Consider the following 25,336-nt stretch of genomic DNA (forward strand, 5'->3'; position numbering starts at 1 on the left):
GCTGACATTAGGGTTATCGTCAACTGCACGAAGAATTGCCTCATCCATTGCAGGTGTCCTCGTCATTCTAGGTCTTCCCCAGTCGCGAGTCATAGGCTGGAATGTTCCGTGCTCCCTAAGACGCCGATCAATTGCTTCGAACGTCTTCCTGTTGGGACACCTTCATTCTGGAAATCTGTCTCGATACAAACGCACCGTGCCACGGCTATTGCCCCGTGCTAATCCATACATCAAATGGGCATCTGCCAACTCCGCATTTGTAAACATTGCACTGACTGCAAAACCACGTTCGTGATGAACACTAACCTGTTGATGCTACGTACTGATGTGCTTCATGCTAGTACTGTAGAGCAATGAGTCGCATGTCAACAGAAGCACCGAAGTCAACATTACCTTCCTTCAATTGGGCCAACTGGCGGTGAATCGAGGAAGTACAGTACATACTGACGAAACTAAAATGAGGTCCAACATGGATATTAAGCGTTTCCGGACACATGTCCACATAACATCTTTTCTTTATTTGTGTGTGAGGAATGTTTCCTGAAAGTTTGGTCATACCTTTTTGTTACACCCTGTATAACAGGTGACATTTGTCAAAGTGGAGGTACTGTTGGTGGTTGGTGCACTCAATACAAAGGGACATATTTATGGAGCCACCTCGGAGGTGGTAATAAACCATTTCTTCTCACTTTCACAAAATTGTTCGTACAGGCCTTAGTATGCTTATGGCAGATCTAGAAATCAGACGGTCCCATCAGGCTGGTTGTCAAACAACACAGTTCCTGTTCATAATCAAGACATAGTGACTCATCCAAACTAACGCTATTAAAGTGTAGGCTTATTACCTACAGTGAGAGAGGTATTTCCTTACTAGGGCAAATGATGGTCTTGGTTGCCTACAAACTTTAGTCAAGTTCACATTACTTGCAGCAAATCCTAATGCATATATGGTCTAGATGCCTTCTCTCTGATGGGATCTAAAAATTCTGTTTTCAATATGCAATTCATTATTGCACAACAGCACAACACTTCAACACTGATGCTTTATCATGCCTTCCAATGGGCTATAGACATTGTTGGACTCTTTGAAAACACTTTGTCCAAAATTCATGGCTGTTACTCAAGTTTCCTCTGCCATCAAGCAAAGTGGTGCGGCTATCAAGAACTCGGTGCTATGACGGGTGGTCAATTATATACCTATGGAGGTGACCAGAGAATGTCAGACGATTCACATGAAAAGGTTTCTGATGTGAGTATGGCTAAACGATTGGAATTAACTAAAATTGAACACTGAATAAAAGTTGTAGCTACACACGAGACATTCCATTTCAAAAATCATTAGGGAATTCAATATTCCGAGATTCACACTGTCAAGACTGTGCAGAGAATACCACATTTCAGGCATCACCTCTCACCACGGACAACACAGTGGGCGACGGCTCTCATTTAACAACTGGGAGCAGCGGCATCCACATAGGGTTGTCAGTGCTAACAGACAAGCAACACTGCACGAAATAATAGCGAAAATCAATATGCAACAGACGACAAACATATCCATTAGGACAGCGCAGCAAAATTTGGTGTTAATGGGCTATGGCATCAGACGACCGATGTGGGTGGCTTGGTTAACAGCAGGAGATCGCCTGCAACACCTCTCCTGGGCTCGTGACAATATCAGTTGGACCCTAGATGACTGGAAAACCATGGCCTGGTCAGACGAGTCCTGATTACAGTTTGTAAGAGCTGATGGTAGGGTTCGAGTGTGGCGCAGATCCCATGAAGCCACTGACCCAGGTTATCACCAAGGCACTGTGCAAACTGGTGATGGCTCTACAATGGTGTGGGTTGCGTTTACACAGAATGGACTGGGTCCTCTGACTACATTCATCTACTTGGAGACCATTTGCATCCATTTATGGACTTCACGTTCCCAAACAATGATGGAATTATTTGGATGATGATGCACCATGTCACTGAGCCACAATTGTTCGTGACTGGTTTGAATAACATTCTGGAAATTCGAGTGAATGATTTTGCAACCCAGATTGCCCAACATGAATCCTTTTGAAAATTTATGGGACGTAATTGAGATGTCAGTTTGTGCACAAAATCTCGCACTGGCAACACCTTCCCAATTATGGATGACTGTAGAAGCAGAATGGTTCAATATTCCTGAAGAGGGTTTCCAGCTGTTAAGTTCATGCCACATCGAGTTGCCACAATATTGCAGGCAACAGAAGGTCAGACATGATATTAGGAGATATCTCACAACTTTTATCACCTCAGTGTATGTTGCTAGCATTGCACTCACCACAATTGCATGGACAATCAAAATTTTGGTAACCATTTTCATAACTAAAAGAGCTCCCAATATAGTTTCAGATAACAGTCCTTAATTTAAGTCAGCCTGGAATGAAGTTTCCCATTGCAGTGGAATGTGTGTCAATATGAAACTTCCTGGCTGATTTAAACTCCAACTCGGGACCTTTGCCTTTTGCGGGCATATAGTCTACCGACTAACCTACACAAACATACCCTACGACCCATCTTCACAGCTATATTTCCTCCAGTATCTCATCTTCTGACCTTAAGTCAACCTAGTTTGCATCATTTTACTGTAGGAACAGTAATCCACACCTGCATTAACTCTGTTCAACCCTGTGTCAAATTTGAAGGCTGAGTGATTCAAAGTTGAAGACTGAGTGACTAGTAATGACCTGTCAACCACACATGAAAAAGGAATTACAGAGGACTATAAGGGACAAGGCTTTGACATGCTTCTTTGCCCCCTATTGGTTCACACCTGTCGACGGGCACAGCTGACCTGATATTTTACATAACCATTGCCATAGCTCCCTGCCTGACTTCTTGCTTCCCTCAACTACAGTAACACACATTAAGGACACATTTCCCTCAGCTGGGGTGCTAATCTGTGTGCTGACATGTAAACCCAAACATGGATGGTTACCAGGCATGTCCACCACTCATCGAAGCCATCAGATGTTTCTGTTGTGCCCAGAGACCAAGCTCCGGTATGTCACCAGAACCAGCTGAGGAAACAACCATCAGAGGGTGCCTCAACAATGCATCTAGCACAACTTCATGACTACAGGTGGCCCACATGCCAGACTGTCCCACTGATGGCTCCATAAAAGTATCAGAACAAGCTACTCCTTGACACCTCTGGTATGTTCTCTGACACTGCCTTAAGTCCACAGAGACCCACCACAGCAGGTAACAACTCTGATGGAAACAGAGTGACTGCCATAATGCTCTAGAGGTTTTCCGCTTACAACCCTCACAAACTGCCAGCATTACCTTTGGTAGCATTTTCCATGTAATAGTATATGGTGGGATCTCTGTAGTTCCCACCTCTTATCACCGTCAAGATTCCATCATGGGTAATATCATCCCCACAGCCTGCTACAGGAGAGTATTTGGTATACCTGTCAGACACTGATTTCAAAGAGCTTGGGGCTATTCTCACACTGCTCAGACCACTACCTGTCTGAGACTCTAGATGCTGCCCCAAGTGCCAATCCCATTGTCTCTTTCATGCAATCCCTTTAGCCTCAGTTTGGAAGTATAGGAGCTGGTTCTGCAGTATACAGCCCAGCCAGTGCTTTTTTTTATGTCATCACAATTATCCCTCTATTCCAGAGTTTCAGGTCATTATCAGGGACTTGTTAGCTGTTGGTTGTGACTCTGATATTGTGTCTTATACTAAGGGACTTGTAACCCTTGAACATTCCTACACCATATTTCGTTTTAGTCTATAATGACTACAATTATTGGTTGTCTTTGTAAATTTGAATAAAACTGTTAGTACAAACTGAAAATCCACATAAAAACAGACATTCATGGAAGTCACATCCAATAAATTGCACCTCATTTCAATAGAGAGTCTCGCCACAAATCCCCTACGTACATACAGAACCTACCTTTCACCCGATGCACATATCACGATGCTTTGTCTCTTTCAGGTTACCTCTAACTGCAGGCAAATATTAACTATCAAATGTATTACATAATCATGAACCTTTCAAATCTCCACAATATCTATGAGCTCTTTGTTATTTTCTTACATTATGATTCTGCTTCTCCACTTTTACTTTATGTTTGTATCTTTTCCATTTTTCATTTCTATCTAAACTCTGCCTGTATTCAGAACTGCTTCTCCCTCATGCTTTGCTTTTGGGCTTTTCTTGACACCTTGGTCCACTGACACATACATTATGTTATTCTTCCTGCTGTTGCACATAACCCCTTCAACAATCTGTTGTTGGAATTCATTATCATTTTTCCCACTGTTTAAGAACATTTACAATCACAATTTATTCATAAGCAGTTGCTATACAAACTCTGATATTTCTCCCGAAATCAGCCAGGCACCATGAGATATTCACAGGTTGTTCTTTCATAGCTAAACCTTCTCCCTTTCAACATGTCATTCACACTGAGGCGCAACACAGAAAGTTACATGGCATGATATTCTGGACTGCTAGGATGATGAACTATTACCTTACGCCCCATATTCTTATGCACAGAGTGAACAACTTTTAAAATAAAAAATGTCACATGACTGCATCTTATTGATAATTAATAAGTGTTTTAATCTTCTTTGCTTTATGATTTATTACATCACAAGCATCTTCCTGACTGGATTGGTCATCTTAAAAATGAAGTTGTGAGGGGAGGGGGAGGAGAGGGGTGAAGAAAATGTAACCCTTCCATCTGATGCCACTTTGGTAGTTTGAGTGCCTGTCTTTCTTGCCTTTCTAATGAAACAACTCCTCATTTAGTCTTCTGAGTCTGGGCAAATCTCATCACAAATATTCCATCCTAATAAAAATCTTATGTAATCACACGTCACTGAGAATCAATAGGATTACTTTGATGTGTGTAATAGCTCTTAGTAGAACAGTTCTGACATCATGTAAATTTCATTGTTTAATTACACCCCTCTGCAGCGGTCTTTCTCCTTATAAAACTGCCTGGAACACTACTTGCGAGCACAATTGTAATGTGAACTTACACTGCAGTTACTACACTTTTGAATAGAAAATATTTTTTCCACTACCACAACTTACGTGGAATTAACATCCAAAATTCACCCTGCTGGCTGTCATAACTACTACACTACTGGCCATTAAAATTGCTACACCACGAAGATGACATGCTACAGACGTGAAATTTAACCGACAGGAAGAAGATGCTGTGATATGCAAATGATTAGCTTTTCAGAGCATTCACACAAGGTTGGCGCTAGCAGCGACACCTACAACGCGCTGACATGAGGAAAGTTTCCAACCAATTTCTCATACACAAACAGCAGTTGACAGGCATTGCCTGGTGAAACGTTGTTGTGATGCCTCATGTAAGGAGGAGAAATGCGTGCCATCATGTTTCCGACTTTGATAAAGGTCGGATTGTAGCCTATCGCGATTGCGGTTTATTGTATCGCGACATTGCTGCTCGCGTTGGTCGAGGTCCAATTACTGTTAGCAGTATATGGAATCAGTGGGTTCAGGAGGGTAATACGGAACACCGTGCTGGATCCCAAAGGCCTCGAATCACTAGCAGTCGAGATGACAGGCATCTTATCCACATGGCTGTAACGGATCGTGCAGCTGCGTCTCAATCCCTGACTCAACAGATGAGGACATTTGTAAGACAACAACCATCTACACGAACAGTTCAACGATGTTTGCAGCAGCATGGACTATCAGCTCGGAGACCATGGCTGCGGTTACCCTTGACGCTGCATCACAGACTGGAGCGCCTGCGATGGTGTACTCAACGATGAACCTGGGTGCACGAATGGCAAAATGTCATTTTTTCAGATGAATCCAGGTTCTGTTTACAGCATCATGATGGTCGCATCCTTGTTTGGCGACATCGTGCTGAACACACATTGGAAGCGTGTATTCGTCATCGCCATATTGTCGTATCACCTGGCATGATGGTATGGGGCGCCATTGGTTACACGTCTTGGTCACCTCTTGTTCGCATTGACGGCACTTTGAACAGTGGACGTTACATTTCAGATGTGTTACGACCCTACCCTTCATTCGATCCCTGTGAAACCCTACATTTCAGCAGGATAATGCATGACTGCATGTTGCATGTTCTGTATGGGCCTTTCTGGATACAGAAAATGTTCGACTGCTGCCCTGGCCAGCACATTCTCCAGATCTCTCACCATTTGAAAACGTCTGGTCAATGGTGGCCGAGCAACTGGCTCGTCACAATACGCCAGTCACTACTCTTGATGAACCGTGGTGTGTTGCAGCTGTGTGGGCAGCTGTACCTGTACGCGCCATCCAAGCTCTGTTTGACTCAATGCCCAGGCATATCAAGGCCGTTATTACAGCCAGAGGTGGTTGTTCTGGGTACTGTTTTCTCAGGATCTATGCACCCAAATTGCGTGAAAATGTAATCACATGTCAGTTCTAGTATAATATATTTGTACAATGAATACCCATTTATCATCTGCATTTCTTCTTGGTGTAGCAATTTTAATGGCCAGTAGTGTAGAAATAAAAGTCATTGCAAGTGAACTTTAAACAATGCAGAGGCAGTACAAATTGACAATTAAAATTAGGGAAAATCCTCAATTTTTCAAGTGTACCTATCCATTGCTTGCAGTTTTGTATTCAAAAGTTCACTCTCTTTGGCTAATGTCACCTTATAAATATGTTGTGTTTGTCGTTATCAGCAGCTGTAACAGTTACGCTGTAATGAATGCTATCTTCCAACCACATACATAGCAGTTCAGCTATGTCATTTACTTTCTGGGTATGTCTGTTTTCCATCAGACTACGATACAGCAGAATCAGGTGAGATTTCCCACCTACAGTACTTCACAACGACCCGCTGACTATATGACAAAGTACTAAAGGAAGTGAAGTGAAAAAATGAAGACCAACTGGAATTAAAAATAAGATATGTTACTACAAAGAGAGAGAGACAGCAGGGAAGAATTTCAGGGGTAAGTTTTACAGTAAACACAAAGATTACAAATGCTTAAAGAGTTATACATACATTCTCAGAATAGCACAACTGGTTCTAAAGCTAAACCTAAGACTCACTGCTTGCAAGTGGAACAGGGAAGGAAATGACTAGTAGTGGTACAGCGTACTCTCCGCCACACACTGTGCGGTGGCTTGCGGAGTATGTGAGTGTAGGGGTAGAAGGAAATAACCCATGGGAATCACATTTCAAGATTATAATGGGAGATTTTAATGTGGAAGTGGAGCAAAAACTAAATAACAATTCTTCTGGAGTAAACTTCTAAAATTATACCAAAAATTACAGAAAATTCTTGTGAGTAAAATTCGCTAAAAGGAATAACAAGTTTGTTCTTAACACACTATTTCAGAAAAAAAGAAATAGAATACAGAATTTATAGGTACCAAATAGATCTAAAAATTAAGTTGATTATTTTACCATGAAATAAATAAATTGTACAGGATGCGATATTCCTAAACCACTTTAGATTTTAAAGTTATCATAATTTAAACTTTGGCAGATGGTATTAGAAACGATTAAAGCTGGAGGAAAAGTAATATAGAAGTAACTAACAATATTATTTAGAGACTGAAACTTCCTGGCAGATTAAAACTGTGTGCCGGACCAAGACCCTAATTCGGAACCTTTGCTATCCATGGGTAAGTGCTCTACTGACTTCTAGTTAAAGATTGTTTGCATGGGAAGACAATTCCCCAAACCTCTTCCATAAGAAAGGGAACAAAGAAGAATTTGAAGCCTTTTCTCCAGAACATACAAGATGTTCACTAAATTTATCACAACCTGCAGAGAGAAATGGGGAAAAAACATTAGATTTAATGAAGCAAAGGAACAAGCTTTAAGAGAATGTAGCACAATGAGCCACTAAAATTTCATGAACAAAATTGTAGAACAGAGCTAAGGAGTATGAATTACTTCTTTTTCTGGCCATGGAAAGTTCTAGAGGAGTATAAATATTTTAATCAATAAAGGTAACAACTCAGCTAATCAATGAGGTATTGCAACACACCCTTTGATCTCCTAATCTTCCTAACCTAAACCTCCACTAGCTCTTCCCTAAGCATCCACTTCCATACTTGGCCCATGCTCCTAACTTTACTCACCCTGTACTTGTACCCTTTTCTCCAAAGCCGCCTCCTTTCCCTGTTCTATTTCCTCCTTCCAATCCACTCAACCACGCCACTGTGCACTGCACACCACTTGCGTGTCCATGGCGAGAATAGCCTCACTGGTGCTACATTCCTACCCCATGCCTTCCTCCCTTCACCCACTCCATCAGACACAGGCCCTAAACCAGTCAAACTGCAGTGTTGGCACCATGTATCTCCACAGGCATATGCATGTGTATGTGTCCTCTAGCTTTGAAGGATTCATCTGGAAGCTAGCAACATTTTCAGTCTTGTTTATGTGCCTATCGGCAACTCAGTGACTCAACTGTTTTGCGAGTTTGATGCCTTTATCCCTAAAATTATTTACCACCTTCTTTAGGTTTAATGCGTTTTCAGTGTGCTTTTTGACTCAGTGTCAACAAAATCACTATTATCAATGTTTGAGAATAAATGCCCAGGCTTTATTCATCAATTATTTTTGAATGAGAGGACTTAGGGACATGCAACAAACTTGACACACAATTTCAAGCCTTTACACAAATTTCCTCACTGACAACCCCTATAAAATGACAAACGAGAAACGTTTATCTCTTACTACCCCTGTTCATGCAGTAAAAATACCACATGTGGGATGAAATTATAAATTTTTTTGCTTCATTGTTGTAATTCCATTTGCAACGCATTTTGCAGACAGTACAGACAGTACCTACATACATCACTGAATGTACCTGAAAAATTATATCATTGTGTGACACTTAGTACAGGAGTGATAACATCATACACATTAAGCGCAAAGCCAGATACTGTGTGGTATAGACATGGACACACACCTATATATAAACACCTGGGCAAAACTGGGTTTCTCCATTAGTATATTCACAAATATTACAGTTTCCACCAAATTCCATCACAATAGTGAGAAGTCTGAAACTGAAAGATTAGTAAGCCAAGGATATTTCATATCTTCAAAACTGTTATTGATAATCATAGGGTAAGTTTTCAGATCCTTAAACTGAGGAAACGAAGGAAAAATGTGTGTTAATTGAACATATCTGAACCAGTTTTTTGGGGTAATATTGATCTGTTTGTCTCAAGTGCAGATAAAGTTTTGTGTGTGTGTGTGTGTGTGTGTGTGTGTGTGTGTGTGTGTGTGTGTGGGCTCGAGCGCGCATGCGCACGTTTGTGTAGAGTTCTTCACTGGTTTCCAAGAGTTAAGAGGCAATTGAGATGGAAGACTGAGTGGAAAGTGTATGCATAACATTAGAAGAAAACAGATAGGAGTGACAACAATTATGACAAAGTACAATAAAGTTGCATATTAAGAAGAATAATGTGAAAGTTTTGTGTCAGGATGATGAACAACAAACCTTATGTTTCCTTCCCTGTATTCTCTATTTGCAAGCAGCAATAACATTTCATCAGTTAGTTCATGATACCATCGTGAAGGAGATACTCAAAGGCACTGACAGATTGGACAAATATCATACAAATTAATCTTAATGCTAGTGACTCAAATTCATGAATAAATTAATTGCCCTGAATTATTCCACCTAGCCCTTTCCTCTCCCCAAAGGAAAGTGGTACTTGACATTACAATTTTTTTTCCACTCCGATGTCACGCCTCATCTGAGACAATTTTTCGCAGCTAACATATTCTCCATTCCCAAATTTAACTGTAACAGGTATCAACAACGCTGCACAGCACTATCATCTAGGGAGACCTGTGTTAACTCAGTGTTTAACTGTACCAGCTGTGTTGAGAGAAATGCTGTAATTATTATGTTCAAATTACTAGGTGCGAAGTGGCTTGTTCTTCGCCCACAGTCCTTTCTGAGCAAGAGATTGTAGAGCTTTTAGAAGAATGTCTAAGTGAAAATGAGAGTGACAATGCTTTTGATGACAATGATTCATTTATAAACAATCTGACTGAAATGACAAAGGAAACAGTCCAAACACAAGTTTCAAAAAATACTGCAGAGTGATAAGTTCAGTATTGTAATGCATATGTAAATATATTTGAATGGAAGCAAACTTTTTGTTTTCATGTATATACTAATTTTTGTTTTGTGGCCTACTGTTTCCACAAAAAGACTTGCACAATTTTCTGTAGAACGCTCGCTGCCTAGGTGGTGATAATTTAAATAAGAGTGCATGGAGACACTTTGTATCTGCATTTTAGAGTGCAAAGGGTTAACCTAGTTAGAAATTTTTATGTAGAATCGCCACAAAGCTGCTAAAATCTTCAATGTTATGCAACTGGTTTCAACAGAATGTGATCATCTGAGAAACTTTAAAATTTTAAAATTGTGCATATACCACATAGCTACAATTTTAAAATGTGTTACATAAATATTTAGCACTGTGAATTTAAGTGGGCCTGTAAACACAAGCATTACATGCAACAAAACCATGCTGCTACACGTCAATAATTCCATTTCATATTCTGTCACAATATACCTGGAGTACAGCTAGACATCATCCAGTTGTGAACACGTACCTGGTCTCTCTCACAACAGTCTACAGATGTCTGTTCCAATAGTCTTCAAATGTCTCTCCCAATAGTCTACAAGTATTTCTTGTAAGGTTAGAAAGATGCTTTCAGTCCTGGTTTTCATATGTTCAGGGACATTTGAAGAAACAAGGACTGCTCATGAGGTGTTCTATGTGTATTGCAGTGTCAAATGGGATTGCCAATGTTATTGATTAGGAGTACCAGCCAAGGGTGAAACTGTGCCATAAAGGTGATTGGTGATTGTAAGTAGTGGCAGTGGTGGTGCATCAATAACCATATCCTAGAAGACTGCATAAGATGGAAAAACAGGGCCTAAAAACTGGAGTGAATGTGTTGAGCTCCGGAAAGGAAGCAGATGGGATGGTTCGGAAAGCTCCAGCTCAAGAAAACTGAACGAATTTGGATTCAATAATGAATGTTCACGGTTTTTTCCAATAATGTTCCAGTGCATAATAATGCCATAAGTTAAATAGCAAAGTTCAAAATATTGCTGTATATACTACAACTAAGCTGACAAAGACAGATTGCATTTGATTTTAGTGCAATTTGTGGAGCTAATACTTACTTTCGAAATTCACATGGGTATGCAAACTTGGGAACAGATTTCAACACTTCTTCATCTCTGTAGCTGTCAGGAAACTTTTGTATTATCCATGCTTCTTTGTCACCTCTTGGTGCAACTACTTCACAGAAACACTGGAACAAATGTTTGATGTTGTCCCTGCCAAACACAAATTGGTAATATTAGGAATATAAATTATTACTGCTCTCAAAAGTATTGTTATACTTTTACCAATGTTCTTAAAAAACATTTCCTGGAAGTTTATTTTTTTCCAGTAGGCATTAGAGTGCTTTACAGTAAGGTCATCAGCAATTATTTTTCATGTCATCATCATATTTTCTGCGAGTAGGCACAATAAATTACTATACGATCTAGCTGATACATACATTCTCTATGGGACATTATTCAATGACAGACAGAGACACACTGAAATATGTATGCAAATAATTTGATCACTGGGTAATTTCATTGTATTTACAGACAGAAGTACGAGATATTAACACAATTATACAAATGGTGATTATTTCCTTTTATTTTTACAGATAAGCTGGATATAAAACCATAAATAAGAGTAAAAAAGAACAATATATTCCTGTTCTTCACATGCAAGTCTTGCTTTCCTGTACTGCTGCTGGTAGATAAAAGTTAACCAAAAAATTTCATGAAATTATTGTTTCTTGTAAAAGGCATTGCCTCATAAGGTGGCAATTTTTTTTTCTTCCATATATATAAAAAGAATAGACGTACCAAATTTTAACCAATACATAGAAAATTATGGTTGACAAAATTGTGTGGAACATCATAGAATATTTCTGTATAAGCCCCCAAAGTTTTATGAATTTCCAGTATGTGGAGGCACTATATATAGCCTTCAAAATGGCATCTGTAATAGAGGTGAGTTCAATGAAGAGAACAGTCATTGAGTTTCTTCTGGCGGAAAACCAAATCATCACAGATATTCTTAGGCACTTGCAGAATACCTACAGACACCTGGCAGTGAACAAGAGCATGGTGAATCATTGGGCGAGGCGTCTTATTGTCGCAACAAGGTCATGCACACCTGCCCAGCCTCCCTCATGTTGGCTGGCCACTCACATCTATGCACCCTGGAATGTTGGAATGTGCAGACACTCTCACTCGAAGTGACTGACGGATCACACTCAAACACCTCGCTGCTCAACTGGATGTCTCTGTTGGTTTGGCTGACACACTCCACCTGGGGAGGTGGAGGGTGGGTGTAATCAAAGGTGTGTGCAGCTGGGCAACGAAGGACCACCTGTGCAGAATCGCTTGCTTGCTTTGAGGATGGGAATGACAATCTTTTGCCAAACATCGTCACTTCAAATGGCAATCCCCGGAGTAGCACAACAGCACCTCTCAAAGAAAAAGTTAAAACATGGCGGCAGTCTTCTGGGCTTCTGAAGTGGTTATCCTGTTTGATATCTACCCTCATGCTGCAATGATTAGCTCTGAAGTATATCGTGCTACACTCAGGAAATTGAAGAAATGACATCAGCACAAAAATGCAAATGAACTTTGCCTTCTCCATGATGACACTAGGCCTCACAGAAGTCTGCACACCCAAGAGGAGCTCACAAAATTTCGCTCGATTGTTCTTCCTCATCTCAGCCCAGATCTCACACCTTCTGACTTCTATCTGTTTACTTCAATGAAGATCCACTCCACAGGAAGCAGTATGTGGGTAAAGGGGAGGTCATAGATACACCAAGATGTTGGCTCCAACATTGACCAATACAATGGGACCATTTGGGTATACAGGCCCTCCCAGTAAGATGGGGTATGATCACTGCATTGAATGGAGATTGTAATGAAAAATAGGGTTTTGTAGCCAAAAGAGTGGGAATAATATGGTCTACTGGAATCATGAATAAAGCCAACCCATGAAAAAAAAAAAAAAATGAAAAAAAAAAGCTGCATTACTTATTGAATGCCCCTCATCAATGAAAATCCATGGTAATGGTAATATTACTTAGAGTTAAGTGATCAACAAGCTTACATTAACGCACTGATGGTCTAATAACATCAATCTGGGCATGACTAGCACTCAGAAATATCCCTTGCTGAGTTGATTTAAAATTTAAATTTTTTCCCCCCCTACTTCATCTTGTCCTATTCAACTAACTTCTGGTGTAAAATAAATTTAGCCAGTGAAATTTTTCATGTAAATAAAAATCTCTAAGGATATTGCATAAAACAGACAGATGTCTAGTGAAAAACTCTTCAATGACCTTTGTAATCTTTGTCTCACTTTCAAGAACAATTTATTTCTGACTAGTACAAGAAATTAAATCTGGATAAACTGTGTATGATAAACACATACGCTATAGATTAGGCAAAGATAATTTTGTGTAACTTTTATGCTCCTGTCTAGGGTATATAATCTAAAACTGCATGCAACATAAGCAAGAAATTGAGAACTACTATGTATTCAAAAGTACTTTAAAAGCACATATTATTAAGTAGTCCATTTATAAATTAGATAAAGAGCCACATTTCAATACTGCAATTTTCTGTTAATACTACAGCAGATATCACTGTTTATCAATATCAACAAGCTTCCATGGTTACAGTACATGAGCAACATCTTTTCACAGTTGCCAGTGTACTGATGGAAAGGGTAAGCATGTAGTAGCAGATAAATAGCAAACTGAATATGGTAAGGGAAAAAAACTGCACCTTTTATAAATTTTTGACTTGCCTATAAATTTTATGTTGAGTTCATTTATGGCCTTAATGTACAAAAAGGTCACTCAGATGATCTTTGGTACTGTTGCTGTACAAACTATGGCTGAATTTATTTATCAGGTATAAAAATATAAACAGAAATAATGGAGACAAAGGTTTTTTGAATTTAATACGCAGTCTTCAGCAAGAGGACTAATGGGAACTCCTGGAACAGTACATAAAATACGGGAAAGGCAACTGTAGCAGACTGATGTGTGGCACATAGCAACAAGTAACAGGAAACGGTACTCCCACTAGCTTTCAAGCTCTTGCTTTTTTTTCCATCAAAATTGCGCACTTTGACACACACAGTCACACAGACACCCAAGCATACACTCCTGCAGTTACTGTGAGACTGATTTATGGTTATTGAAAGCAGTTGCCTGAGCTGACAGAGATGGTGAGAGGGTGCTGAAGAACCAGGAAAGGCGGGGAGGGGTAGTGGGCTAGAGTGAGGCAGGTCTTTTGACAGATGACTAAGGGGTTGAACAATAAGATGTACATGTAGGCTTCTGCGGCCATTGTTACAGTCAATAAAATTCTTCTCGGTATGTAATTAAACTGTCACCGAGTACAATTCTCCAATTTTTCGGCCACTGTTGCAAATGGCTTTCCTCAGGGTGTTTTTGCTCACTGCATAACGAGAACAATTTTGGTTGTTATATACTGGCAGAAGCGGCTGTTATCAAACTCTGATAGGATATTGAGAATGAGTAGGAGGGGTGTCAGATGTCCTTTATTGGTGTTTTCATTGTTTATTTTCATTGGTGGAAATAGATGTTCTTGATTTGTGTTTGCTTATTGCTTGTCACTGATGGACAGGAAAATGGGGAACAGGCAGCAGTTGTGATGCAGCCACGTTTACTTGCTGTGTAGTGCAGGCTGAGGTGTGCCAGTACTCTGTGTACCTTCACCCACTGTGGTCTACCATGTGCCTGTGTGCGTTGCTTTGCACGAGTTGCCATTTTGTGTCACTTTTACTGCTGGCCGCTAAGATGCCACAAGTCCGTACCCATCCACTCTATTCACGATTGTAGGTCGCTTGCCTGTGAACATGAATAGAGGGGATGGATACTGACTTTCGGCATTTCGGCTTCCAGCAGTAACTTTCCTATGGAATGGCAGCTCATGTGAAGCAACGCACACAGGCATGCGGGAGACCACAGTGGCTGAAGGTACATAGAGTACTGGTACACCTTAACTGGCACCAGGCAACAAGTAAATAGTGCTAAGTCACAACTGCCTCCCATTTCCCATTTGCCTATATCTACCAGTGGCAAGCAAAGCAAACACCAATCGAGATCATCAATTTCCGGCACTGAAAAGAAATACGAGGGCAGTTCAATAAGTAATGCAACACATTTTTTTTCTCGGCCAATTTTGGTTGAAAAAACCGGAAATTTCTTGTGGAATATTTTCAAACATTCCCGCTACGTCTCGTATTGTTTCATTGACTTCCGAAAGGTGGCAGCGCTGTACGGAGCTGTTAAAATGGCGTCTGTAACGGATGTGCGTTGCAAACAACGGGCAGTGATCGAGTTTCTTTTGGCGGAAAACCAGGGCATCTCAGATATTCATAGGCGCTTGCAGAATGTCTACGGTGATCTGGCAGTGGACAAAAGCACGGTGAGTCGTTGGGCAAAGCGTGTGTCATCATCGCCGCAAGATCAAGCAAGACTGTCTGATCTCCCGCGTGCGGGCCGGCCGTGCACAGCTGTGATCCTGCAATGGCGGAGCGTGCGAACACACTCGTTCGAGATGATCGACGGATCACCATCAAACAACTCAGTGCTCAACAACTCTGTTGGTAGTGCTGTCACAATTGTTCACAAAAATCTGAACGAACTTCTCCTTCTTCATGACAACGCAAGACCTCACACAAGTCTTCGCACCCGAGAGCAGCTCACAAAACTTCAGTGGACTGTTCTTCCTCATGCACCCTACAGCCCTGATCTCGCACAGTCGGATTTCCATATGTTTAGCCCAATGAAGGACGCAATCCGTGGGAGGCACTACGCGGATGATGAAGAAGTTATTGATGCAGTACGACGTTGGCTCCGACATCGACCAGTGGAATGGTACCGTGCAGGCATACAGGCCCTCATTTCAAGGTGGCGTAAGGCCGTAGCATTGAATGGAGATTACGTTGAAAAATAGCGTTGTGTAGCTAAAAGTTTGGGGAATAACCTGGTGTATTTCAATGCTGAATAAAACAACCCATGTTTCAGAAAAAAAATGTGTTGCATTACTTATTGAACTGCCCTCGTAATAAAAAAAACCAACAAAGGACATCTAACACCCCCCCCCCCCTCCCCACTCATCTTCAATATCCTATCAGAGTTCGATAACAGCTGCTTCCATCAGTATATAATGCGCAAAATTATTCTCATTCAGCATTAGCATAAACACTCTCAGGAATGCCGTTTGCAACAGTAGCCAAGATGGAAAATTTTACTCACTCACAATAGGGTCACATACCCAGAAGAATTTGATTGACTATGACTTCAGGAGTTTAGAGGGTGGAGCAAGGGCCCCCCCACCCTCCACACACACACACACACACACACACACACACACACACACACACACACACACACACAGACAGAGAGAGAGAGAGAGAGAGAGAGAGAGAGAGAGAGAGAGAGAGAGAGAGCAGGGGGGGGGGGGGGGCAGCTGCAGCTACTTTGGACAGGGGACTGACCACTACTACTCCTTTTACACTACTCAGCTGCTCTTTCGATCTACTACCTCATACTACGCATTTATGTAGCAACACTAGCAACTGTCATATACTGGAAAAGCTACAATTCAAATCTGTTTGATATGAACATCAGTGTTAATTGAATTATCCATTATTAAATTCAAACAACCTGGTAAATTAGAGAAGAAATGGCTAATAAGATACCATTTTACTATGTTTTCGAGTACCTGTAGATTTCTGATTTCCCACCTCATGTCTACTGCCATAGACTTTTGCACCAGAATATAACATTACATTCTGAACCCCCACAAAGGGAAAAACAATCTGTATGGAAATCAATTTTCCTTCTAACACTGCTGTTTTACAGTTCATACTAAATTCCCTCTTACAAACACTGTCATAGAATAAATGTACTTCACAGAGTAAACGTACTGGCATACTGGCAGTTGAGTGAACAGATCCTATGGTCCCTGAAGAGGCTTCTGCGAGATGTCTGGTTTTTAAATTAAACAATTTTCTTACTGCACACTACTGTAGCAAAAATAAGTTTTTGATCAGAGCTGCACTACCCCCAGAAAATTATGCTATAGGAAAGCACTGATAGCATATGTAAAGAATGCTACGAATCCCATCTGCTGGTACACAATGAGTGTGATTTTTAAGTGTGAAGCAAGCAAACTGAGCTTTTTGGTTAACTTACATGTGTAACGAAGGATATGAGATGAACATCAACAAAAGCAAAATGAGGATAATGGAATGTAGTCTAATTAAATAAGATAATGCTGATGGAATTAGATAAGGAAATGACACACTTAAAGTAGTAGATGGATTTTGCTGTTTAGGGAGAAAAATAACTGATGATGGTTGAAGTAGATAGGATATAAAATGCAGACTGGTAATGGCAACGAAGTGTTTCTGAAGAAGAGAAATTTGTTAACAACGAGTATAGATTTAAGTTTCAGAAAGTCATTTCTGAAAGTATGGAGTGTAGCCATGTATGGAAGTGAAACACGGATGATAACTAGTTTAGACAAGAAGAGAATAGAAGCTTTTAAAATGTGGTGCTGCAAAAGAATGCTGAAGATTAGATGGGTAGATCATGTAACTAATGATGAGGTACTGAATAGAATTGGAGAGAAGAGGAATTTATAGCATAACTTGACTAGAAAAAGGGATCGGTTGGTAGGACATGTTCTGAGGCATCAAGGGATAACCAATTTAGTATTGGAGGGCAGTGTAGAGGAAGACCAAGAGGTGAATACACTAAGCAGATTCAGAAGGATGTAGGTTGCAGTAGTTAGTTGGAGATGAAGAAGCTTTCGCAGGATGGAGTAGCATGGAGTGCTGCATCAAACCAGTCTGTGGACTGAAGACCACAACAGCATCATATGTGTAATGGTACCATATCAGTATATTATAAATCTGGAAGCCTAGGAATTTCATACATGGAGTGTCATTTAGGATGTCCTCTTTGATCTCTGCTTCAGATACCTGGAAGTTATTTTTATTTGCCTGGAAATGCACAATATGAATCTAGGTATAAAGAAGATTTGCACTGTTTATTGTGTGCCTGTTGTAAGTATTTGCTTTATTCTCCTAGCTGTGTGTGGTACAGAAAGCTTTCGACCACACAACAAACCTGCAGAACACGAGTTCTAGCACCATTATTCTTCACCTTCTACACTAACAATATGCCTTACACTGTAAGCAAAAAAATTGGATACACTGATGATCTGGACATAGAAAGCCTTAACAAATATTAATAAAGATAGAGTTTGTGTCAGGATCCATCTCAGACCGATGTTCATGCTTTTCAGCTCAACAATAAGGTTGCCAATACACTAAGGTGACAAAAGTCATGGGATAGCAAAATGCACATATACACATGGGTATTGCACACACAAAAGCATTTACAATCCACCAAAACAAGCCTACATATTTAAGACATGAATAATACAAGAAGAATTCCAAATTAACACTAAGGTGTGTGGCTGGCTGATAACTCCTAAAAAATATTGGTGTGTCAGCCTCCATGGTAGGCAACATACTAGCAAGTTTTTGAGCACAAGTCACAAATTTCACAGAATCTTAAAATTTGTATTACTCTTATTTCCAGCTAAAATACATGGGTAGTCGCAGGTAAATTTGCCTCTACCCTCTTGTTAAAAAATAAAACACATTAAACTAAAATGTGCCATGCTATGATCAATATGCCAAAGCACTATACATTGGAGGATCTACTCAAATGTTGTGATTAGATCCTATTAATAGGAGAGCAAGCTGGAATGAGGTACACTATGGCCACATTGTTGATTTTACCAGCCACAGCTTATTGTCTGTCACTTCCAGACACACTTTTTCCTACCTGCGCAGGACTCTGTGCCTCAACTGCAAGGTGATAGCATCTAGAAGGATAGCACAGAGAGAAATTTGGCAGTGACATCAGCTAATTAATTGTCCTTAATTCCCTCCATGAGCCATGGAACTTGCCGAGTTGAGGTGAACTGCATGCTTCAACAAAACAGATAGCCATACCATATTTGCAACCACAACAGGGGGGTATATGTGGAGAGGCCAGACTGACCTATGGTTCCCAAAGAGGAGCAGTAGCTTTTCCAGCAGTTGCAGGGGAATAGTCTGCATGACTGACTGATGTAGCATTATAACATTAGCCAACATAGCCTTGCTATGTTGGTATTGCGAACAGCTAAAAGCACGGGGAAACATAGCTGTTATTTTTTTCTGAGGGTATGCATCCCCACTCTATGATTAAACTACGATGGCTTCTTCTCTGAGCCACTTGGATCACTGGGGAGTGATGGATTGGGGATTACTCAGGAGGATGTCATCAGGAAAAACAAGACTGGTATTCTTCTTAAGGTTGGAGTGTGGAATTTTACAGACAAAAGCCAACAAGTATGAGTTTATATGCCAACTAACTCTCCGATGATGAAGAGATTGGAAGAACGAATGATGACAGAAAAGAAACTAATCAGATAGTAATGGGAGATGAAACTTAAATTATGTCAAGGGACTCTAATTCAATAGTAGGAAAAGTAATAGTAGAAAGAATTATAGAAGAATGTGGTCTGAGGGAAGGGAATGATATAGGGAGCTGCCTGGTACAATTTTGCACATGGCATAACTTAATCATCGTTAACACTTGGTTTAAAACTCATGAAAGAAGGCTGTATATGTGGATGAGACCTAGAGGCACAGGAAGGTTTCAAATGGATTAAGGTTTCAAATGGATTACAGAATAGTAAGATAGATTCCGAAATCAGATTTCAAACTGCAACACATTTCCAGGGGCAGATGTGGACTAGGATCATAATTTGTTCGTTATGAACACTAGATACTAACTGAAGAAATTGTAGAAGGGTTGGTTGGTTGGTTTAAAAGAGGGGGAAGGGCCAAACTACTAGGTCATCAGTCCCTTATTCCGAATAAAACAATGCCACAAGGGTGAGAATAAAACAAGCGAGACTGACACCATAAAACGGAGAGAAAGGAAAAACCACAAGAATGACGGAAGGGCAACAAACACTTAGGAAGCCAAGTCAATCAGACGTTGAAGACCAAACCTAAAAGTCGATATGTCTCCACTACAGCAAGGGGATCATCAGTACGGTAAAGTTCTCATTCCAGATGAACTGTACGACGCTGAGAGAAAGAAGTGCATAACACATGACTCTGCAGCCAAAAACTGGAAGCCATGGACTAGAGCCCATGATTGCGCCTTCTGGATGGCTCCCTGTAAGCGCCGCTCAGTACTGGTGGAGCAGTGTGAAATGCAGAAGTCGTCTGCATACAGAGAGGGTCAGATTGACGGCCCTACAGCTGCTGCTAGACCATTAATGGCCACTAAAAATATAGATACATTCAATACAGAGCCCTGCGGGACCCCATTCTCCTGGCTATGGGGGAACTATGGAAGGCACCAATTTGGTCAAGGAAAGTACGAAGCGACAGGAAATTCTGGGTAAAAATCGTTAGTGGGCCTTGGAGAACACACTTGTATAATGTGGCAAGGATATGAAGTCGTCAGGTGGTATCACACGCTTTTCATAAATCAAAAAAGATGGCAACAAGGTGTTGGCTTCAGGAAAAGGATGTTCGCTTGGCAGACTCGAGAGACACAAGATTATCAATGGTGGAGCAACCCAGGTGGAAACCGCCCTGGCATGGAGCCAGTAGGCCACATGACTCCAGGACCCAACCCAACCACCAACACACCATATGTATCAGCAGCTTATAAAGAATGTTGGTGAGGCTGATCGGCCGATAGCTATCTGTATCAAGTGGGGTTTTGCTGGGTTTCAGCACTGGTATGATGCTGCTATCCCGCTAGTGCGATGGAAAGACGTCATCGCACCAGATCCGGTTGAAGATCACGTGGAAATGTCGCTTGTAGTCACACAAGAGCTGTTTAATCACCTGACTGTGGATCCAATCTGTCCCAGGAGCTGTGCAAGGGCACTGAGGAGCTCCCACTCTGTGAATGGGGCATTATAGGGTACACTGAGGTATGTAGTGAATGAGAGGACTTTCCCTTCCATCCGCTGTTTGAGAGTGCGAAAGGCTGGGGGATAATTCTCCAATGCAGAGGTGCAAGCATAGTACTCAGCAAAGTGCTCGGCAATCGCGTTTGCGTCAGTAGATAACACGCCATTTACGTTAACAGCGGGAACACCTGTTGCTGTCGGGTACCCAAAAACTCGTTTGATCTTTGCCCAGACTTAGGAAGGCGACGTATGGCACCCAATGGTCAAGATCTATCTCTCCCAACACTCCTGTTTCCGTCATTTGATAAGCTGGCGAACGCGGGCACGGAGCCATTTAAAGGCTATGAGGTACTCCAGGGAAGGGTGCCACTTATGCCAACGTAGAGCTCGCCGATGTTCCTTAATTGCCACAGTGACTTCCGGCGACCACCAAGGGACTGTCTTTCGCCGGGGGCACCCTAAAGAACGAGGGATCACATTTCCTGCCAAAGAAATGATTGTGGTAGTCACCTGCTCAACCATCACATCGATGTTACCAAGCAGTGCAGAGTCAATGGAGACGCCAGAGGTGAAAGTTTCCAAGTCCATCTTGTTTAAAGCCCATTTGGGTAGGCGTCCGTGGGTCTGATGCTGGGGCAGTGACAGGAAGATGGGGATGTGGTCACTACCACACAGGTCATCATCATGTGCTCTTCAGGGGATAGATGGGAGAAGGCTAGGACTGCAAACCGAGAGATCAATGGCCGAATATGTGCCATGCGCCACACTGAAATGTGTGGGGGCACCTGCATTTAAGAGGCAGAGGTAGAGTTTTGACAGTTAATTTTTGATATCTCTTCCTCAGCCACTAGGCACAGTGCCCCCCCCCCCCCCCCAAAAGTGGTTATGAGCATTAAAATCTCCCAAAAGTAGGAAAGGTTGAGGGAGTTGATCAATCAGTGCAGCCAATGCGTTCAGGGGTATTGCATTATCTGGAGGAAGATAACATTGCAGACAGTTATTTCCTGCATCGTCCTTATCCTGACAGCCACACCTTCAAGAGGGGTTTGAAGGGGTACAGGTACACTGCATACTGAGTTCAGGACATAGAGACAAACTCCAGCTGACACTCTACTATAGTCACAATGGTTCTTGTAATAACCCTTATAGCCACAGAGGGCAGGGGTCCACATTTCCGGGAACCAGGTTTCCTAAAGGGTAATGCAGAATGCAGGTGTAAAGCTTAAGAGTTCCTGCAGCTCAGCCGGGTGGTGGAAAAAAACCACCGCAATTCTACTGGAGGATGACATTATCATGAGGCTGGGAAGGCATGAAGCGCGCGAGGAGGCAGGTTTTGCCTCAGGGTCACCTGCTGCCACTAATTGAGTATTTGTAGCCATTTCTATGGTGGATGACGCATCAATGAGATCCAGGTCCACATGGGACACTGAGATCTCCACCGCATCCTCAGATGCAGAACTGATAGGGAGTGGTGGTGTTGAGGCCACTAGAGGGTCCTGTTTCTTAGCAGACTACTACTTAGTTTGCTTGCACTCTCACTTCTCCTTAGGGGCTTGCTGGGAAGATTTCTCCGAAGCAGGTTCAGACACGGAGGAAGACCATGAAGCTCTTTGTCCAGCAGCTTTTGGCTCCTTGAGCCACTGGCGAGTGTCTGTCATGGCATTAGTGGAGGCCTTGGGAGAGAGGGCCCCAAGGGACCCCTTCTGCACGACATGAGCCAGAGGAGGCTTTTGCTTCTCCGGCAGGGGGGAGGGGACCGATGTCCACTGCGTTTGTGGGGGCCCTTGCTCCCGAAGTAGGTGCTTTGGGAGCAACAGAGGAAGATTTGCCCTCTACCACCAAGGGGGCAGATGTATTCTGGTGGCCCGGAGGACCTACTGTTCATGGAACAGAGTGAGGAACCACTGACACTTGGGACGGCGATGGTGATGTAGCTGCAGCATATGTAAACATCAACCTAATGGGGTGTAATCTTTCAAACTTAAGTTTAGCCTCTGTGTAAGTCAACTGGTTCAGGGTTCTGTGCTCATGATTTTCCACTCCTTTTGGAGTAGTGGGCAGTCTGGCGAGCAGGGGGAGTGGTGCTCTCCACAGTTGATGCAAGTGGGAGGTGGTGGACATGGAGTATCTGGGTGCAGTGGACACCTGCAGTCTCAACATGAGGCACTGGAAGTGCAGTGGGAAGACGTGGCCAAACCTCCAGCACCTAAAGGACCGCATAGGGCAGGGCTTCACAACATACGCGCTCACGGAGCAAGCTGTGAGCAGCAAGGTGCGAGCACGGAGCAGTGCGAGCACGCTACCCCCACTACCGGACCAGAGCGGAGAGTGGGGAAAGTCACGTGGGGCACACAACAACTGCCGCCAGTCAATGTAAATCCGCGGCCACCTGCAGGGATATCACTCATGAATTATTACTGCGACAAATGAAACAAATAAAGGAGAATGTACACATGTCACATAATTTTATTAGCTTAGTGTATGCCTCTACATTTGCATTAATTTGTGAACTGTTACAGAATAAAAGGTGTCACTGAAGTATTGGATTCTCGGTTATCTTGTACTTTTTGCCCTTTACAATTGCGTCTATGTTCGGAGTAATTGTTCTTGTGCATTTTAGGCGCAGCGTGCAGTTTAAATTTCAATCAGACAATGCGTTTCCCAGGCGCATCTTGTTACATTTCATTGCAGAGAACAGTTGCTCACAAACATACGTGGAACTGAACATTGATATTATTGTAGCCGCCAGTTTGTGCAAACGAGGAAATCTATCCTGAGGGAAATGTCTGTAGAATTCCAAAATGTTTTTCTTGTTCTGAAATTTGTCTCTGTATTCTCTGTCACACTGCAGGTCAATAATTTCTTGCTGCAGCTCAGGACGAATCTCAAATATTCGCTGAATATGGAGAGAAGAGATCAAAATCACTGTCTAGTGCTGTCAGATCTTGAAAGCGCTGATCAACTAAATTATGTGAATAATGTTCACAGTCTTTGTGAACATCTTGCATGGATGATAATTTTGGAAAATGAGCTAGGTTTCCTGTTTCCAGCTGACTCACCCAAAGTGTCAATTTCATTTTAAAAGCTCGTATTCGATCTATGAAATGAGTAATTAGCAGATCTTTACCTTGTAGTAAAATGTTCAAAGCATTCAGATGGCTAGTGAAATCTGCTACGAACGCGAGATCACATTCAAACGTGCACGCGCATTTCCCCTCCCTCCCTACTCCGCGACCTTGCACCTGCTCGCGAGCACGTGCCTGAGCAGACGCGAGTGCTCGCGCTCAAAACCGGTCAGTTGTTAAGCCCTGGCATAGGGGGAGGGATGTATGGTTTAACGTCACAGCAACAGACCACCACCTTGACCTTTTCAGGCAATGAATCACCCTCAAAGGCCAAGATGAAGGCACCAGCAGCAATCCTGTTGCCTTTGGGTCCCCTGTAAATGCACCACATGAAATGAACACCCCGCAGCTCGTTGTCAGACTGCAAGAGGAGAACGCAATGGAAAATGATCCCCTGGACCATGTTGAGGCTTTTATGGGGAGTGACGGAAACAGGAATATCACCCAGCTTGTCACAGGCGAGTAATGCTCGGAATTGGGGTGGAGATGCTGTCTGAATCAAGACTGCACCGTTTTGCATCTTGGACAGTGCTGTCACTTCTCCAAACTTATCCTCAAAGTGTTCCACGAAAAATTGAGGCTTTGTAGGTAGACTGCTACAGAGTAAAAACCAAGGTGAATATGGCTCTCTAAATTCAGTAGCCCTATGTTCCTCCCATGGTGTAGCGAGGGAGGGAAACGATTTAGTGTCATACCTGACAACACTATATTCGATCTTGCCCTTCTTAGAGACTGCTGGTGCCATACAGTCACCAGCAAGAGATGGCTTAGTCCACTTCATTGCGGGTCCTCTGCCCTGATGCCACCCACTCCGATCAGGGGCTCTCCCCACGGGTGCCACCCAGCCACAGCAAAGGCCACCTGGCATGATAGCCATTGCTGGGAGTCCTGATGCCCCAGGAAGACAGACGTCTAATCCATGGCATACATGGGGAGTTTACAGCTCAGGCATCAGCAGTGCGATCCCTGTGTTGTCAGGGCACTACCACCAAATGGGTACATGACACCCCACCACAATGGACTGGCTACCGTCCTGGATATTGGGCGT

General features: G+C 42.2%; 1 protein-coding gene across 2 annotated transcripts in view; it reads right to left on the bottom strand.

Moving 5' to 3' along the window:
- The window catches only part of LOC126187376 (DENN domain-containing protein 1A-like), a 286,790-nt gene that overhangs the window by 234,731 nt on the left and 26,723 nt on the right, over positions 1 to 25,336 (bottom strand). For both annotated transcript variants that reach the window (XM_049928424.1, XM_049928423.1), the window contains exon 2: positions 11,216 to 11,371. In XM_049928424.1, coding sequence (XP_049784381.1) covers positions 11,216 to 11,371 — 156 coding nt within the window. The remainder of the gene's footprint in view (positions 1 to 11,215; positions 11,372 to 25,336) is intronic.

The sequence above is a fragment of the Schistocerca cancellata genome, chromosome 5 (assembly GCF_023864275.1).
Source record: "Schistocerca cancellata isolate TAMUIC-IGC-003103 chromosome 5, iqSchCanc2.1, whole genome shotgun sequence".
Taxonomy (NCBI): Eukaryota; Metazoa; Arthropoda; class Insecta; order Orthoptera; family Acrididae; genus Schistocerca; species Schistocerca cancellata.